The 18,755-nt window shown below is 36.5% G+C and overlaps 1 protein-coding gene across 9 annotated transcripts in view; it reads right to left on the bottom strand.

The window, feature by feature from the left end:
• The window catches only part of FILIP1 (filamin A interacting protein 1), a 199,184-nt gene that overhangs the window by 114,274 nt on the left and 66,155 nt on the right, over nt 1-18,755 (bottom strand). For all 9 annotated transcript variants that reach the window (XM_077999744.1, XM_015136795.3, XM_077999748.1 and 6 more), the window contains exon 2: nt 8,263-8,544. In XM_077999744.1, coding sequence (XP_077855870.1) covers nt 8,263-8,538 — 276 coding nt within the window. In that variant the 5' untranslated portion in view covers nt 8,539-8,544. The remainder of the gene's footprint in view (nt 1-8,262; nt 8,545-18,755) is intronic.

Here is an 18,755-nt window from a genome sequence, read left to right as displayed (position 1 = left end):
CCTGTCTGATGGGGCCTTTCTGCTGATTTGAGTAACTGAACCTTTCTTCTTGATACTCTTTCATCTCTACTCCCCCGACTTCTGCATTGCTCTACTCCCCTGGAATCCTCACACTTTCTGACTATTTTGGTGGGAAAGGAGGACCTCCTATTTGTAGTCTCTAAATGGAGGTGTCGTTTTACCTCCACAAAATACTACTACTTCACTAAAGCCAGACTATTCACCGATGAACATGGCCCAAGACTTTTTCACTCACTCTGTTTGATTCTGCCCATGTTGGCCCCTATGCTCATCTCTGTCTGTCCAAAACCCACAAATTCTTCAAAGTCCAAATTTTTAGTGAAGTTCCTATATTTTCATAATCTTTCCCTCCTTTGTACTCCTGTAATTTATATTGCAATTACTCAATACAATACTCATTCCTGTATATTCTTATCTATTCATCTATCCTACCAAGTCATGAGCTCTTTCTTCATGATTGTTGTAATATGTAGTGACTAAAACCATACTTGGCACATAGTAGGAGCCCATTAAATACAAGTATTATGATTATTTGTCTTTTCATTCCTCAAATCTCTCAAATAGCAATGTTTTTTTTTTTTTTTTTTGAGACGGAGTCTTGCTCTGTCACATAGGCTGGAGTGCAGTGGTACAACCTCGGCTCACTGTAACCTCCGCCTCCTGGTTCAAGCGATTCTCCTGCCTCAGCCTCCTGAGTAGCTGGGATTACGGGCGCACACCACCACACCCAGCTAATTTTTGTACTTTTAGTAGAGACAGGGTTTCAACATGTTGGTCAGGCTGGTCTCGAACTCCTGACCTCGTGATCCACCCTCCTCAACCTCCCAAAGTGTTGGGATTACAGGCGTGAGCCACCGCACTTGGTCTCAGCAATGTTTCTTAAATATTGTAAGATCAATCTATTTTGAATTAATTATTTATTAATTAAAGCCCAAAGAATGAATGAACTCTCTTGGTAAGAAAGAAGCACAGATAGGAGGCTCACTTATATTAGGTGATGAAGAGGAAAAGAGAAACTAATGAACAATATTTTTAAAAATGGCTGGGAACCCCAAAAGAATGTGTTTATGAGTTAAGAAGTTATGGAATAGAAGAAGCTTCTAACAATCCACAGACAAATTATCTACTTTATAAATTATTTTTGAAGTATTCAACACCTCTTCTGCCACTCACTCAGAATGAAGAGAGATTTCTCAATGTGTCAATGACTTTGTCTCTGACTTAGCCTGGAAAATAGCAATGCCGAATGGAATGGTGGTGCAGTATCCAGCTGCGTAATCTAGTTTACTCTGCGCCTCCTTATACACAGGCAGAAGGGAGCTAACTATAACAACAAAAGGAAAAATGATGAAAGCAAATTTAGGTCTTTTTCTCTAAAATGTACCCAAGTAAAAATATCAAGGGAATTTATTATATAAAATGGCTATTTTTTCATAAAGAAAAAAGAATTAATTTGTCCCTTTTTCTTGAATCATTCTACATGAATATCCTTTTGCCAGATCTTCTATGTAATGGCTTTTTTATATGAGTACCATTTCTGTCAAACTTTTGTTATTTTTAGTACAGCCAAGTTTACTCACTTTTAAAAAGTGCTATTTTGGGACTAATACAAGGGGAAATTAATCATGGTGCCCAAATGACGGGCCAGGAGTACTATTTTATTACTTTCAGTTTAAACTGGGAAATATGTAACTGGTTTTTCACCCAGAGAATAAGAATGTTCCAATTTATTAGAAAGTAATTGGTATTGGAAGCAGTCGCTGACAGAAGTATAATAATGGAAACCATCCCAGCTACTTCATGCAGGCAATGCAGGCCAGTCATTGTGCTGAGATGACAGGCCTGCATCTGCAGAGGTGTGGCTTGAAAAGTCTGAAAAATGTCCCTCTTCAAGACAAGGGTCACATTACTGGTTCTAGACAAGACTCCCTAAAATGCAAAATCTCTAGTAGATGCAACTCCATTTCTAATATATATCCATTAAAGGTGCACTTCAGGAGTTCATGGGATACCTAGATTGGCAAACAAAACAGCAAATGTGCATATTTTGCAAAGAACCAAGGCCTACAATAAAGGTCATGCTGTTTATAATATTGGCTCAACAATTTTCTATAGATCACTTAACAGGTACTAAAAGTGGCAGGGCACTGGTGTACCAGAAAACACACAGAATTGTCTACAGTGTCCAAAATGTTGGATATAGAGTTGGAGAGAATGAGAGAGGTCAAAAAGCAGTCTGTAAAGGAGAAAACTGGCATGACAAGCCTGAAGGAACCTCCATCTCCTCCTTTTCCCAAGTCACTTTTAAGGTATACCTCCTATGGGCAGACTTGATCTTAGTCCTATCTCTCCAAAATATGAGCTGTTTTCTTTGTGTGTCACCCTATTTCTTTCTACCTGGAGATATGATCCCCCAAAGCCTGCACTGTTGCACAACTCCAGAAGACACCATCCTTAGAGTAGTGAATATGAAGCCCCCCAGAGTTATGCAGTGGCCAGCTCACATAGCCCTGTGGCACCCCTGCCTGCTGCCATTTTACTCATCATCTAGGTTGTACCAAACTCTGAGGCTCAGATCCCATTTTTGTCTCCCTGGTGTAAAAAAAAATACCTTACATTTCTCTTACCTGAAAAGTTTCATCCTTTCACAAAATAGCTTCAGCCTCTGAGTTTACAATGTGAGTCTACTTTAAAGAAACTCTGGAGGCCAAGAATAAATGGAAGGTCCTGGAGCCCAACTTCCCTTGAACCTCCATAGAATGTAAGTGATATATTGGGAAGGACATTCAATAGAAAGATAGGAAATTTAGATCTAGAACTCTACATTGCTGTGCGACCTTGGGCAAGTCACAAAACTAGCATGTGAGTTTCACATTTGTAATATAAAGGAGGTGAGGTAGATAAGACACCTTAAAGGCGTCTTAGAGTTCTAATATTTTATGGAAGCTTCAAACCTCCTTTGCAAAGATTATGACAGTGAGAGGACTCTTGCATGGCTGACTCTATCTTGCTTCTAGCCTCACAAGCAGGGTGACCTCACTCATTCCTGGGTATAGGCCAAGCTAACCATGGGAAGAATTTAGTTTATAGTTTAACTTGGAAGAAAGGATGATAATAATCCCTCCTAAAAACTAACCCCTTCCTTGCTCAGGGACCTATAACTAATGAAAAACCATGAAATTAGGATTATAGAAGGGGCCTGAATTCTGCTAGAATGTAGGCAGAGTTTCTATAATGCCTTACTGCTCAGGAGTCATGTGGCCAGAGATCACAAGATTTGTGACTTCTCCAATTGCTCCTATAGATAACACCACTATTGTAGAACTTAAGATTGGTGTTTTGAGATATTTTTCAGATTTTTGCATTCTGGCAACTGACTGACCCCACTTGGACCCATGACTCCTGACTCAACCGGTCCTGTGGCCTCCACCCAGAAGTGGACTCAGCTCACAAGAACTGTTTTCCACACCCCTAAAATTCCACCCTCAACCAATCAGCAGCACCTATTCCCTATCCCCTTGCCCACCAAATTATCCATAAGACCTTAGCCCCTGAGTTCTCAGGGAGACTGACTGAGTAATAACTCCAGACCTTCCACTTGGCCAGCTTTGTGTTAAACCATTTTCTACTGCAATATCACAGTATCAGTGAGTTGATTTTGTATATGTAGCAGGAAGGAAGTACCCATCAGGCAATCATAATCTCAGAATACCACCTCCAGAGTAAGGGCATCTGACTCATATATAGTCACCCCATAAAGAGAGAGCAATAGGTGGTCTTTGGAGAGCTGGGAGACTACTCACTAAATGCTTCATACATATCAAGCCAGATGACCCATAGGTCTAAGCTGAGAGTAACTTATTTCATAAGGCATAGTTCTGCTTCTCCTCCCAGCACCAGCCATTCAGAAAGATTTTTTTTTTTTTCTTATCTCTAGTCTGGTAAACCTTGCACATACCTTCCACATTTTTTTTGAGATTTTTTTTTATTATTATACTTTAAGTTCTGGGATATATGTGCATAACATGCAAGTTTGTTACATAGGTATATAAGTGCCATGGTGGCTTCCTGCAGTCATCAACCCATCATCTACGTTAGGTATTTCTCCTAATGCTATCCCTCCCCTTGCGCCCCAACCTCTGACAGGCCCGGGTGTGTGATGTTCCCCTCACTGTGCCCATATGTTTTCGTTGTTCAACTCTCACTTATGAGTGAGAACATGTGGTGTTTGGTTTTCTGTTCCTGTGTTAGTTTGCTGAGAATGATGGTTTCCAGCTTCATCCATGTCCCTGGAAAGGACGTGAACTCATTCTTTTTTATGGCTGCATTAGTATTCCATGGTGTATATATGCCACATTTTCTTTATCCAGTCTAGTTTTGATGGCATTTGGGTTGGTTCGAAGTTTGCTATTTTTTTGCTATTGTGAATAGTGCTGCAATAAACATATGTGTGCATGTGTCTTTACAGTAGAATGACTTATAATCATTTGGGTATATACCCACTAATGGGATTGCTGGGTCAAATGGTACTTCTGACTCTAGATCCTTGAGGAATCACCATACTGTTTTCCACAATGGTTGAACTAATTTACACTCCCACCAACAGTGTAAGAGTGTTCCTATTTCTCCACATCCTCTCCAGCATCTTTTGTTTCCTGACATTTTAATGATCGCCATTCTAACTGGTGTGAGATGGTATCTCATTGTGGTTTTGATTTGCATTTGTCAAATGACCAGTGATGATGAGCTATTTATCATATGTCTGTTGGCCACATAAATGTCTTCTTTTGAAAAGTGTCTGTTTATATCTTTTGCCCACTTTTTGATGGGGTTGTTGGCTTTTTTCTTGTAAACTTGTTCCTTGTAGATTCTGGATAATAGCCCTTTGTCAGATGGATAGATTGCAAAAATTTTCTCCCATTCTATAGGTTGCCTGTTCATGCTGATGATAGTTTCTTTTGCTGTGAAGAAGCTCTTCAGCTTAATTAGATCCCATTTGTCAATTTTGGCTTTTGTTGCCATTGCTTTTGGTGTTTTAGTCATGAAGTCTTTGCCCATGCCTATGTCCTGAATGGTATTGCCTAGGTTTTCTTCTAGGGTTTTTATGGTTTTAGGTCTTATGTTTAAATCTTTAATCCATCTTGAGTTAATATTTGTATAAGGTGTAAGGAAGGGGTCCAGTTTCAGTTTTCTGCATATGGTTAGCCCGTTTTCCCAACACCATTTATTAAATAGAGAATCCTTTCCCCATTGTTTTTGTCAGGTTTGTCAAAGATCAGATAGTTGTAGATGTGTGGTGCTATTTCTGAGGCATCTGTTCTGTTCCATTGTCTATATATCTTTTTTGGTACCAGTACCATGATGTTTTGGTTTCTGTAGACTTGTAGTATAGTTTGAAGTCAGGTAGCGTGATGCCTCCAGCTTTGTTCTTTTTGCTTAGGATTGTCTTGGCTGTACGGGCTCTTTTTTGGTTCCATATGGAATTTAAAGTAGTTTTTTCTAATTCTGTGAAGAAAGTCAGTGGTAGTTTGATGGGAACAGCATTGAATCTATAAATTACCTTGGGCAATATGGCCATTTTCATGATATTGATTCTTCCTATCCATGAGCATGGAATGTTTTTCCATTTGTTTGTGTCCTCTCTTATTTCCTTGAGCAGCGGTTTGTAGTTCTCCTTGAAGAGGTCCTTCACATTTCTTGTAAGATGTATTCCTAGGTATTTTATTCTCCTGGTAGCAATTGTGAATGGGAGTTTGCTCATGATTGGACTCTCTGTCTATTATTGGCATATTGAAATGCTTGTGATTTTTGCACATTGATTTTGTATCCTGAGACTTTGCTGAAGTTGCTTATCAGTTTAAGGAGTTTTTGGGCTGAAATGATGGGGTTTTCTAAATATACGATCTTGTTATCTCCACATAGAGATAATTTGACTTCCTCTCTTCCTATTTGAATACTTTTATTTCTTTCTCTTGCTTGATTGCCCTGGCCAGAACTTCTAATACTATGTTGAATAGGACTGGTGAGAGAGGGCATCCTTGTCTTGTGCCGGTTTTCAAAGGGAATGCTTCCAGCTTTTGCCCGTTCAGTATGATGGCTGATAAGTTCTACATTTTTACCAGTGCACTCACATTTGCTAATGTTAACTCCCTCCCACTCTTAGCTACAACACCCCCCACATGACAATGCTACTAGAAGACAAGTGTCTACTACTACAAGAATATATATCTATAGCTCTAAATATAGGAGCACTCTCATTTTAAACAAATCTATCATAGTTAAATCTGCATTTACAAGGACATATGTTTATATATATGGACTTGTATATGTGTGTGTGCATATATATATATATGGAATAGATTATCTGCTTTGCAAATGAATTCACCAGGGAATTCCTTAAAATAGCAGGTCCTTCATTTATCCTTCTCTTCACTGTTTCCCACATAAATGATGTCTTGCACTTTTTACTTACTGATAGCTGCTCAAGAATTTATCTATAATGTAATGTAGGTATATTGTATTTATAAAGATTAATGGAAAGCAAAATGCATTTCTTTGGAGCTGTCTCACTAATTTCTTTAATATTTCAGAGGTGTGAGTTTATATTTTGTATAGCTAGGATCCGAAACCTTATCTAGCACCACTATGAACATAAAAACCACATGAATCTTAAATACTTTCCAGAGTTCACCATGATATAACAGCATTATGCAGAAATTAGAGTCTGCAAGAGCCACTGGCTTCACAAAAGCCTTTATGGATGGAGAAAAGTGAACTAATGATGTTGTTTTGTGAAGGTTTCTAAGGCAAAAATTATACCTTTCACTCAGGTCAATAGCTTTTGGCTGGGGGTAGCTTAAAAGTGAAGTAATTCTGCCTCTGTACACAACCAATGTTAATAGACAAAAACATTAACCACATTTCTGGGAGTGGTGAAGCTATTTTTAGTAACAGTGGCTGCTCTAGAAAATTTTATCTTTTGCTGTGAAATGCCAATGTGATTTTTCTCAGTCTGTAAATGGTAAGCACAATCATGTTTGTTTAAACTTAAGTTTTGTATGTTGTTTGTTTTTCTTTACCCCAGGGATTTCCTTATCTGTATGCACACACAGATGATAACAGGAACAGAGTGACCCACCATAGTTTAGAGTAGGCTGCCAATTACCTCTCTAAAGCTAACAGCACCCATAAGCCAACAAGGATTTTATTTCATGCAATTGTTAAAGTAATTACTTTTGCACCAACCTAATAGTATTTCTTCAAAGGCTCATGCAAGCTAAGAAACTAATAAAAACAAAAATGAAAACAGTAGCTCCACTCTTTAAGTCATCTTCTCCAAAAAAAAATATTGTTCCTTTACTTCCAGAAATATAATTGTTCAGGGCTCAGAAACTCAGAAGAATTCTGACTTTCTGCCTGCCTCCTGGGTCCCTAGAAACATAGACTTAATGGGAAGGAGGGACCTGGCTCATGGCAACTAAATAAGATTGGTGGGGGTGGGCGGAGGAAAGAGCATAGGACGAAGAATCAGGAAGCTTGAGATAAGATCTAGACAAACTTTCAATCCTTCTGGGACTCTGATTCTTCACTTATAAAATACAGATGATACCCACATTTTTATCGTGATCATATAAGATGGTAGATTTGAAAATGTTTAGGAAACTATTAGGTTCTTCATAATGAATGCAATGCTCTGCTTATTTCTGTGCATCTCAATTCCTATGATGTTGTAGAATATTGAGACTGAAAGTTAAAAAAAAGAAAGAAAAGACTGGGCAATAAGGCTGGTTTAAACAAAGCCTTATTTGCCTCTAGCTCTCCTTCTCTCTTTCACTCTACCTCCTAGAAAAAAGCAAAAGTAACAATTGACCTGAACTCTCCATTTTAATAATCACTGCATTTCTACATTTTTCAGTCACAGTCAATGTCTAAATTAGATCAACTAACTGATTACCTACTGACCAAAAGGATCTCTATGAAATCATTACCAAAATCATATACTGAAGAAATTTTCTGTTTCTAGAGAAGTTTGAAGTTAGAATCAGCACTTTTTCATTTAGCATTCATTCAACAAATATTTATTGAGTGCAAACTTGTGCCAGGCACTAGGGATTTAGAAATAAGGGAAACATATTTCCTTTCCCCATAAAGTTCATTATTCAGAGAGAGGAACAGATTTACATTCTCTTGTTTTATAGCTTAGAAACCAAAGACACAATAGTTGGGAAAGTTTGACTCTACCTGCAACTCTCCTTCCATTATACTGAGTAGTTGGATGAGGTCTTCTTTGGATAACTCCAGGGATTTCTTAGTCTTTCGTTCACTTTCTCCAGATGTTTTTAGGTGTCGTTTGACAGTTCCTGAGGCCATGACATCATCCTCCTTCCTATTTGATTTCTTCTTCTTTTTGGCATCTTCTGAGAGACTTTTTTCACCAGCATTGCCGATGATGGAGGGCTTGGGACAGGAGACATGCCCATCAGATGAACTTTCACCACCTTGGTTTCGAGATCTCATTCCCACCTACAACACATAAAAAAAAGATAAGATGTTCTTTACCACCATCAAAATTATTTTTGCCGAAATACTTAGAGACTTATAGCAGCTTTACCACATCACCAACAATGAAAAATCAAATTAATATGTCATTAAAATTTCCAGGAAACCCCTTTGATGGTCTTCAGAAAAAATAAAAGTGAGATTTTAACCTGAAAAACCCCTCAAGCCAAATGATCAAGGTCAATATCAATAGTGCTAAGTCATATTGCTGTCACATAACCCCCATAATAATATATCAATATTGGTTCATTAATTGTAACGAATGTACTATACTATCCTAATGGAGAATGTTAACTATAGAGGAAACTGGGTGTAGGGCATATGCGTATTAGCTTTGTAATAATGTTATGAATCTAAAACTGTTCTAAAATAAAATAAAAATCAATAAAAAAACTGTTCTAAAATAAAATAAAAATAAATAAAAACAGTTCTAAGATAAAATAAAAAGTTTATTTATTTATCAGCAAATTCAGACCTGAAACCCTGTTAGGAACCAGTTGGATGTCACAGGGGGAAAAAAAAAAGTCCGCATAGGGTAGGGGCTTAAAATGGACAGAGGATAAGGGAAAAGCAAAGGGAAGAGGAGGGTGGTGTCATTTTCAGTGATATGCAATTCTATTTTCCCATAGCCTCTATTTAAAAATCAGGTCTTTTAAGGTCATTTACAGTAATAAGAGCACAAAGAATTGGGAGAAAATGAATCAATTTCAAAATCAAAATGTAAAACAATATTTTGAGGTAAAATAAGGAAAAAAGACAAAGCAACAGCTAAGATATTAACTTGTCCTATGAGAAGCACATTCAAGTCATTCTATGAGGAATACTTTATAGTTTCTCTGTCAGTCTCTGAGCAAAAAGATTCTACCAACAGGTATGTTACAAACAAACACACTGAACTCACAGGCTAGGTCTCAAAGTGCTGTGAAGAGAGCTCTAATATCCTGGGGGGTGTATTTCAAATTTTGCCTAAACCCTTAAATATAGTAGATTATGTCATGAGCTTATTTAAAAACTCACAGTATAAATAGCCCTTACCATGAATAGCTAAGCAAAAAGATTTTCATCATTCATTCCAGATAAAATACAAGGACTTAGTTATCTGAAAGTAAATTTCCTTTATGGACCCAACCATACTTAAGAAACTAAGGAAATATTTTTAAAAAACATTAGGTTTGTAACACAAAAATTAACACAGGGTGATGTTTCCTTTCAGATAGTGAATATCCAATTCTTCCAATGAATCTTGAAATCTACATTAATGCTCTTTTTTAAAAAATTGAACTTGTAAGCAAATGGACCCCTTTATGTATGTGTGAACTTTCTACAGGACCCCAGCTTTTAACAATATAAACCAAAGGAATGTTTCTTGACACTAGCACCCTGTTTTCTGGTTCACTCAATGATTAGTTCCCAATTTTAGAGTATCTTTTGGGTTTCCCTAGTCAACAAAGAATAGAAGTTTCTTTGTAATGGAAGCCAGAGCACTTTGGAACAAACCTACTGTATTTTATCACAGCTTATTTGTGGGCAGAATGGGCTGACTAAAGCCCCAATCCAAAAAAAAAAAAGATGTGATGAATAAAGAGTTTCAAATTTAACTCATGACCTGTTATCGCTCACAACTAAGACACATGGACTTCCCAAACTGAATTGTGATTCTGTACGACTTCATACCACATGTGAATTCCTTTTACCTGAAATAATTTTCTCTATAAGATCTTAAAGCTCTTTGAGATGGCATATCAAATATTGATTTGACAACTTTAATTTAAATTAAATCATGAGTTAATAGAAATCCCAGACAATAGTTCCCAAAGCACAGGAAGTGCTTAATCTTACACAGTATTTAAATCTGATTGTATTATGTTACATGTATTTACTCAATCACAATTATATCTGCAAACATACAGAAAATAGTCTATTAGTACCAATTTTATATTTAGTTCTTTCTAAAAATTTCAGTCTGAAATTAATGTTTTAAAATAAAGTTTATTATAGTATTATATTAACGACTTTTACACAAAAAAATCTACCCATTTTAGAATTATGTAATTATTTTATATCATTATTCATTTAAAAAGCTTAAGTTTCCTATTCCCTTCCACATTAATTCACTTTGGCTGATGGAAAATCTCATGTGGTAGACCCATGATGTTAATTTTGTCTTAACAAATATTTTTCTTTTGTGATATTGAAATTTCACATTAATTACTTTTCCTTTGGCATGAACATAAAGATTTTTAGTCCTTTCTCGGTTAGTTAAACGAGGTCTTCTATCTATCTTCACAATAAAGTCAGCAATCAGCACCTGTACTATGTCAGGAATACAAAAGTACTCAGCAATAACAAATGAATCAAGAATGTTTTAGCAAGGAATTAGCATCTATGCGAAGATACACATAATTTCTCAGTAGAATAACTAAGTCTGTTATAAATAATGTACACTTTAAAAATGCTTTATTCTATTTTGGAGGGAGAAAACACCCAAGCAATAATGGACTTGCATGTGTCTCATTTAGTGACATTTATATTCTTCATATTTTTAATAGCTCTCACTTACTGCTTCTTAAGTGTTACACAGTATAGGAAGCATTTTTCATTCAGCACCATGTTTAATATTTACATCAACCCTGTGAAGTAGGTGCTATTTCTCTCAGGTTTATAGATGAAGCTACTGAGGTTTAAATAAATTAAATATCTTCTCCTGGATCACAGTTACTCCTAGTGGATAGAAAAACTAGAATTTGAACTCAGGTTGGACATGAAATACTACCCCACTATACAGCTTTCCTTGCAGCTTTCCTCTAAGTTCTTAAACATATGCTAATTGGAAGAGGGGCGAACCCTGATAAATCAGGGGATCAAGAAAAAGTTAGAGGCCAGGCGCGGTGGCGTGTGTGTAATCCCAGAACTTTGGGAAGCCGAAGCGGGTGGATTACCTGAGGTCAGGGGATCGAAACCAGCCTGGCCAACATAGCAAAACCCCATCTCTACTAAAAATACAAAAATTAGCTGGGCATGGTGGAGTGCACCTGTAATCTCAGCTACTAGGGAGACTGAGGCAGGAGAATCACTTGAACCTGGGAGGCAGAGGTTGTAGTGAGCAGAGATCACGCCACTGCACTCCAGCCTAAGTGACAGAGCAAGACTCCATCTCAAAAAAAGAGAAAAAGCTACAAATGCTAAGAAGTTTTCTCACTTCACATAACAAAATTTGAGAAATCCACGTATATGTCTTCCTCCAAAGACACTCTTGCAACACTCGCATAGCAATTTAAATTAGGTTACTAAGCAATACTATGTTTTCTGAAATAATTAACCTTCTGCAGAACTTCTAAGATGATGAATCATTCAAAAGTCTTCCTGAGAAGCAATCTGGTCAATTATTAAGGGTACAGTTATGAAAACAGGATGTAAAGTCTGAACAGGAACAATTACAGACTTATTGTGTTAAAAGCCCTGGAGCTGAACAACAGTAAACACATCATCAGTGTTGGCCAAATCCTGCCTATTGTGCTTACAAGGGTAGCAGGCAGGTAACAGAAAAGGCATCCAGAACTCCTTAGGCTTCTTAATAGTTGATTGCATGGCTGCAAGTTTAAGACGTGTAGATAACATTTTCTGAAAGAAGCCAAGAAGGCCTTCGAATCATCCCAGTGTATATCCTTTAAAAAAAAGTTCTCCCCAAGAAAAATATATAAATAAACTGAAGATTCATATCAGGTTTTATAACCCTTTTAAAAAAAAATCAGTGTCAACTGGGGCACAGATGCTTCTCTTTGATAAGCAAATTATCTTAACATAGTTCATAAAATATACTTACTTTTCCTTTCATAGTAGTCAACAATAATTTACATGGAATTTGCTAACTACAGTACGAAGAAAAGAAAGATCAAATGTTATTCTGAACCTCCCTCTTTTATCCACAGTCCTCTCTCCCTTTCATCTGCGCCTCCCTGCCCCCTGCAGCCTCCCATTAATTGGGCAATGCCAGAGCATACTGTCAGATGAAAAATATCACAGGAATCAGAAAATGTAAAGCTTTTTAGTCATTTATGCTGAACTACCAAGTATTTCTAGAGCATTTGAACAGGAAAAGAAAAAAAAGGAAAAGAAAAAATGTCTACGGAAATTCTAGTTCCCAGACTTCCTTAGCTCTTACAAATCCTGACCTTGAATTTTCTCCCTAGCACTCTCACCTTTGCTCTTGCTCCTTTCCAGATTTATATTTTCCTGTTATGATTCAACATTGGTCAAAATACTCCCCACCCCACCACCAACAAAAACTTCTTTTCTGTATAAATTCGGTTTTGGCATCTTTGCTATGCTTCTCAGGTATCCAACCCCTATCTGTTCCCGGTTGTATTTTATCTAAATATATTTTCAAGAACCTACCTAGTGCATAGAATGAGATGCCATAATAATTTTATATATTTAATTTCTATTTTAAAATTACTTCATAGAATTATGAGGAAAAATTATCATAGTAAAAAAGGAAAGTACATAATTACAGAAAAGCCGAGATTTTACAAGGTGGCCTGGCAAAAGGCCTGCTGCAAGTGGAGCTTCCAGAACATTACCACAGAACTGTCCTGACTCTTTCTCTTACACATAAACGACAATACCCAAAGCACCCAAAACTCAAAAAGAAAACATCTGTTCTAGTTTTATGTCATCAGTGAATTTTCAGATGCAAAAGATCAATTAAATCAACTAGTTTATTCCCTATCAATGCCAGATTACTTCCCGTGTGCGTTATCTTATTGGTTAAATCTGCATATAAATATCCCAACTCATGAAATGTTCAAATATTTCTCATGAGGTTATCACATATTCTATAGTGTATATTGCTCAGAAATGTTCCCAAGTTTGCCTCTAAATTTTCCTTTCTTCTCTTCATCCTATTTATGCAACAAGCCATGTTATATATTTGTTTTACTTCTCATTACCTACATTTATTAAATCCTAAAAGATAACTAAGGTTTTCACTTAAAGTATTTTTTATTCTATTAGGGTAGATCTATGCAGACAAATTGAAAATTCCTGTAAGTAATTTCACAAAATGTTAGAGTTCAGAGAAAGGGATTCTCTTGGAGTCACTGCAGTGATGTTGTCCTCAAAAGGCCAAGGAAAATATTATAACTGTGGCAAATAGAAAAATATTATTCTACTCCAGCTTAAAACTATGGTGAAATATTTTATGACGTTCTGTTTAATATCCTTCAAGAACAATACCAGCAGGCCCAGAAAAGTTTCCAGAAAAAAAAAAAAGACAAAAAATAACAAGAGAATAGATCAGGGAACTGCCATGAAATAAGAAATCTTTTAAAATTAGCATAGAGTCTAAAAGAATGTACAATTTGAGTTTTAAACTTTGAATGGTAATACATGGTAACCTTTCTTAACAACATTTTAATTAAAATCCCCAAATTGATGGACTCTTCTATCATAATGTGTCCTGTTGCTATCCTTTACTTTCCATTCCACTAGCCATGATCTAGTATTCAAGATCCTCCACTTCCCAAAAAATTGTATTTCCAGTCTTACCTTTCAATGTCTCCCATACATTTATCATGTTTGTTTAGTCACTGATTAGAAATTATGTCTGGTATATTTTATTTTTATATCTTCGCTCATGAATTTCTTTCCTAAAATGGCCTATTCTTCCCTTGTACTCTTCACGCCTCCTCTGACTATTCCAATATGTGCCATTTCTCCTTCCTGGTTAATTTTGTACACTCGCTTGTTCTTTATATTACTTGGTGCTTTTCACACTTGCTTATATTGATGTTATTGCCCCAAACATAATCTCTTTAAGGATATTTAATAAGACTTCTTCAAATCATCGAAATACCAATTGATAGATATCATTTGATGGTTTGAATTTATAACATTTTACATATTAGAATATAGGTTTATAGAACTCATTGCTTCCAATTAAAATAACTGGATAAAATATAATTAGAGAGAAAGAAATATTTAGATACACTTGTTGTTAACAGGTGCCAAAAGCAATTAGCAATATTTGGAGAGATTTCTAACACTAAAATAATAAAATGTTCATGATAGTAACATGCACACTTTGGGATAAACATGGTGAATTAAAACTTGCATTTATTTCCACTCTCTCCTGAAACACACTAAAATAAAAACAAAGAAACAAAAGATGACAGAGAAAATAGGAGTATAAATGACAGCAGATGAGGATGAGAGATGTCAACACAATTTTGGAGAATCGAAAGTGGATAGATGAGTGGGTACGTACTTGGGCACCTAAATGCTGGCACAGTAGAAAGTAAAAGAGATGCAAAGTTCGAATTTTCCCAATTACTCTCAAGCAAGGGATGTATCGGCTCCACAGGGCAACAGGGTAACCAGGACACAGGTCCCAGATCCTTAAGTCATAGTATGTATTTAGGAAATACTCAAGAGATTTGAGTCCGGGGTGGTTACTGCAACATTCAACCAGATCCCTCCAACTTGAGGCTGGAACTTCTGGTACTATATCCTTGTTACTGAGCCTGAAACATCAGTACCCTTCCTTGCTACTCCTCCTCACTGTCCCTCCACAACATCTCTCTTCCCTGCTTCAGCTCGTACTGACTTCTTCTGCTAAGCTCCCGTAGCATATCTAGTTTGTACCACCCATTCAGGGCTTAATAATACTGTCTAGTGTGGTTCTTGAAAGGCTCCTGGTATTAGTCTTGTTGACTCATCTAGAATGCAAACAACTTTGCATAAGAATAGTGTTTCTACTTTATCTTCCTAAAATAACTAGCATGCTAGCCCCTCTACTCCTACAACTGAGGAAATTGAGGCTACACAGCTGATCAATGGAATAGTTGGAACCAGGACTCACGTCTCATGAGTATTTCCTAAACACATCCCATGACTTCAGGATCTGTGATCTTGCAGAGTGGGTATTACATTTCACTTATTTATACTCACTTCCAGCGTCTATAACAGGGTTTTAAACTTTTTTCTTTTTTACTTCAATCCATGGAAAAAGGCTACTTTCAATTACATAAAAGAGAAAAGCATTTAACTATCTAGTAATATACTGTTATTTACAGTGGTGGTGACATAATTTTTTCTGGCATTTTCAACATTAGTGATTCATGCTTGAACCTCAAGTACATGTTAAAATATTTTTATATTTATAATCCTTTATTATTATAATTCTGATGTCACCATCACCACTAGACATAGCATGTGATATATAATCATTGATTAAACAAAAAGAGTAAGACCCTCACATTTAAGTGATTATGAAAGTTGTTTTCTGGTAAATTTTACCTTTACTTTTTCTACTTGATTACTATAATTTTCTTCAGACATTTTAGTAGTACCATCTGGCCTCTGAAGAAAAGGGAATGTCACCATTTAGTTTAATTAAAGTTTCTAAATGTCTGGAAAATTACCAGATTCCTAGTTAGCCAGGACTAGAATTTCTTCCTGTGTTTCATCAGGCTCAAAATTGAATAAGAATCAGCCATTTTCCTGCCACTAACAAAACAGGCCTATTGGTAGCCAGAAAGACAAGTACCTTAGATATTATCTCAGCAGTCTATATCTGCTGAATTATTCTTAAATATTACCTTTGTTTGCAATAACAATAGCTGACATTAACTGAAGAGCTTATGATGCACTGAGCTGTGGCTTAACCACCAGATAGACATTGGTGCAAAAGTAACTGCGGTTTTTGCATTGTTGAAATTTGCCATTTGATATTGGAATACATTCTTAAATAAATGTGTTTATGTTATACATCATTTTAATGTATATTTCTTGCTCTTTTGGTAATCAATTATTACTTGTTATTTATTTTAGACTATGGAAATGACGTTAGAAAAAGCAAATTTGAGGGATTTTCTTGTTCAAGTTCAAAATGGGTAGTAAAGCAACAGAGACAACTGGCAACATCAACAACACATTTGTTCCAGGAACTGCTAACAAACATACAATGCAGTGGTAGTTCAATAAGTTTTCAAAGCAGATGAGAGCCTTGAAGAAGAGGAGCACAGTGGCTGGCTATCAGTTAACAATGACCAATTGAGAGCAATTATCAAAGCTGATTCTTTTACAACTACACGAGAAGTTGCTGAAGAACTCAACCTCTACCATTCTACCTTGTTCAGCATTTGAAGCAAATTGGAAAGGTGAAAAAGCTTGATAAGTGGGTGCCTCTGGAGCTGAGGGAAAATAAAAAAAATTGTCATTTTGAAGTGCTGTCTTCTCTTATTCTGCACAATAACAATAAACCATTTCTCGACCTGATTGTGATGCACAATGAAAAGTGGATTTTATACGACAACCAGTGCGGCCAGCTCAGTGGTTGAACTGAAAAGAAGCTCCAAAGCACTTGCCAAAGCCAAACTTGAGCCAAAAAAAGGTCACGGTCACTGTTTGGTTGGTGGTCTGCCGCCTGTCTGAACCACTACAGCTTTCCGAATCCCGGAGATACCATTACATCTGAGAAATAAGCTCAGCAAATCGATGAGATGCACCGAAAACTGTAATGCCTGCAGCTGGTCTTGGTCAAGAGAAAGGGCTCAGTTATTCACAACAATGCCGGACCACACATTGCACAACCAACTCTTCAAAAGTTGATCAAATTGGGCTACGAAGTTTTGCCTCATCCGCTATATTCACCTGACCTCTTGCCAACCTACTACTACTCCTTCAAGCATCTTGACAACTTTTTGCAGGGAAAACACTTCCACAACCAGCAGGATCCAGAAAATGCTTTCCAAGAGTTCATCGAATCCTGAAGCATGGATGTTTATGCTACAGGATTAAACAAACTTATTTCTCATTGGCAAAAATGTATTGATTGTAATCATTCCTATTTTGATTAATAAAGATGTGTTTGGTTTAGTTTTAATGATTTAAAATTCATGGTCTGAAACCACAATTACTTTTGCACCAAACATTTCCTGACACACTGATAACAGCCTGGTAAAGCAAGTACTATAATCATACTTCTTATAAGGAAAGTAAGGCTTAGCTAGTTGTAGCCATTTGCCCAAACAATATGGCCAGCACCTGGGAAAGCCTGAGCTAGAACACAGGTCTGTTTGGATTCTCCATGTGCAAGAAGTCTGAATGGAAGCTTTTGCCATCACATCAAGAATACTGCAATACAAATGCATTTATAGCCACCTTGTCATGGGCTGAAATAAGTTTAGTCACAGGGCATAGCATCCCCCAAGAAGTCTCAAACAATAATAAATGATAAAGAATCCCACTATTTCAATAAAATTTTTCTCTTATTTGTGCAATAACTCTTTCTACTAAGACTGCATTCTCTTCCCTCACTTCTTCCTCACACTGTCTTTCTACTCCTCAATACTTGAGGTTTTCAAAGGAGCTGAAGGGTAACTTTGCCCTCACAGTCTTGACTTTTAACTTCTTGGATTGGAAAAGTCACTAAGACTCCAGAAACAGAAACAGAACAATTTTATGACAACTTGATGAGTAGAACTGTTTTTTGAAAGTAACTGAATTTTTAAAAAATCTAGTCTGTGGATTAATTATTCTATTAAGCCAACCATACAAAATTTCCTGATGGAAAAATGTTTGTCTTTATATAGCAAATATTCTCAACTTTATTGCATTTTCCAGAAAGGTGAGGCAAATCCCAATTGATGGTCAATGTTCATAAAACAAGTTAACCTCCACAGGGTGAAAGACATGCTGTGATTTGGATGATATGCTGACAAAGAAAAAAAATGAGATACGGCACAGATCACCCCATCTGTGGGCTGCTGATGACTTCATGTGTTCTAATTGCCTGCACACACTTCAACTGTATTCAGGTATCCTTTAAATGCCTTTACTTTCAAATCCCTAGAGCATTTCAAAACATAAAAGAATAACTTAAAATCAGTTGTAATGTATGAAGTCAAGTTGTGTCTTTTTTGAAGTCCTCCTGACTTCTGTCTCTTCTAATTGGCCCTGAGATCCCTTGTCTTAGATTAGATCAAAGCATATAGAGCCTAAATTGAAAACAGGCATAGCTACTACATAAACCAAGAAAGGAGAAATATAAAAATTATTTCTATTAAAACACATCCTGTGAATGCAACTGAAACTACATGATTGTCAAAGATGTTTATTTGATGTTTAAAGATGTTTATCACTCTGATACTGTGTTAAGAGACTCTGAATACTGT

The sequence above is a fragment of the Macaca mulatta genome, chromosome 4 (genome assembly GCF_049350105.2).
Source record: "Macaca mulatta isolate MMU2019108-1 chromosome 4, T2T-MMU8v2.0, whole genome shotgun sequence".
NCBI lineage: Eukaryota > Metazoa > Chordata > Mammalia > Primates > Cercopithecidae > Macaca > Macaca mulatta.
This window is presented reverse-complemented; position numbering and strand designations above follow the sequence as displayed.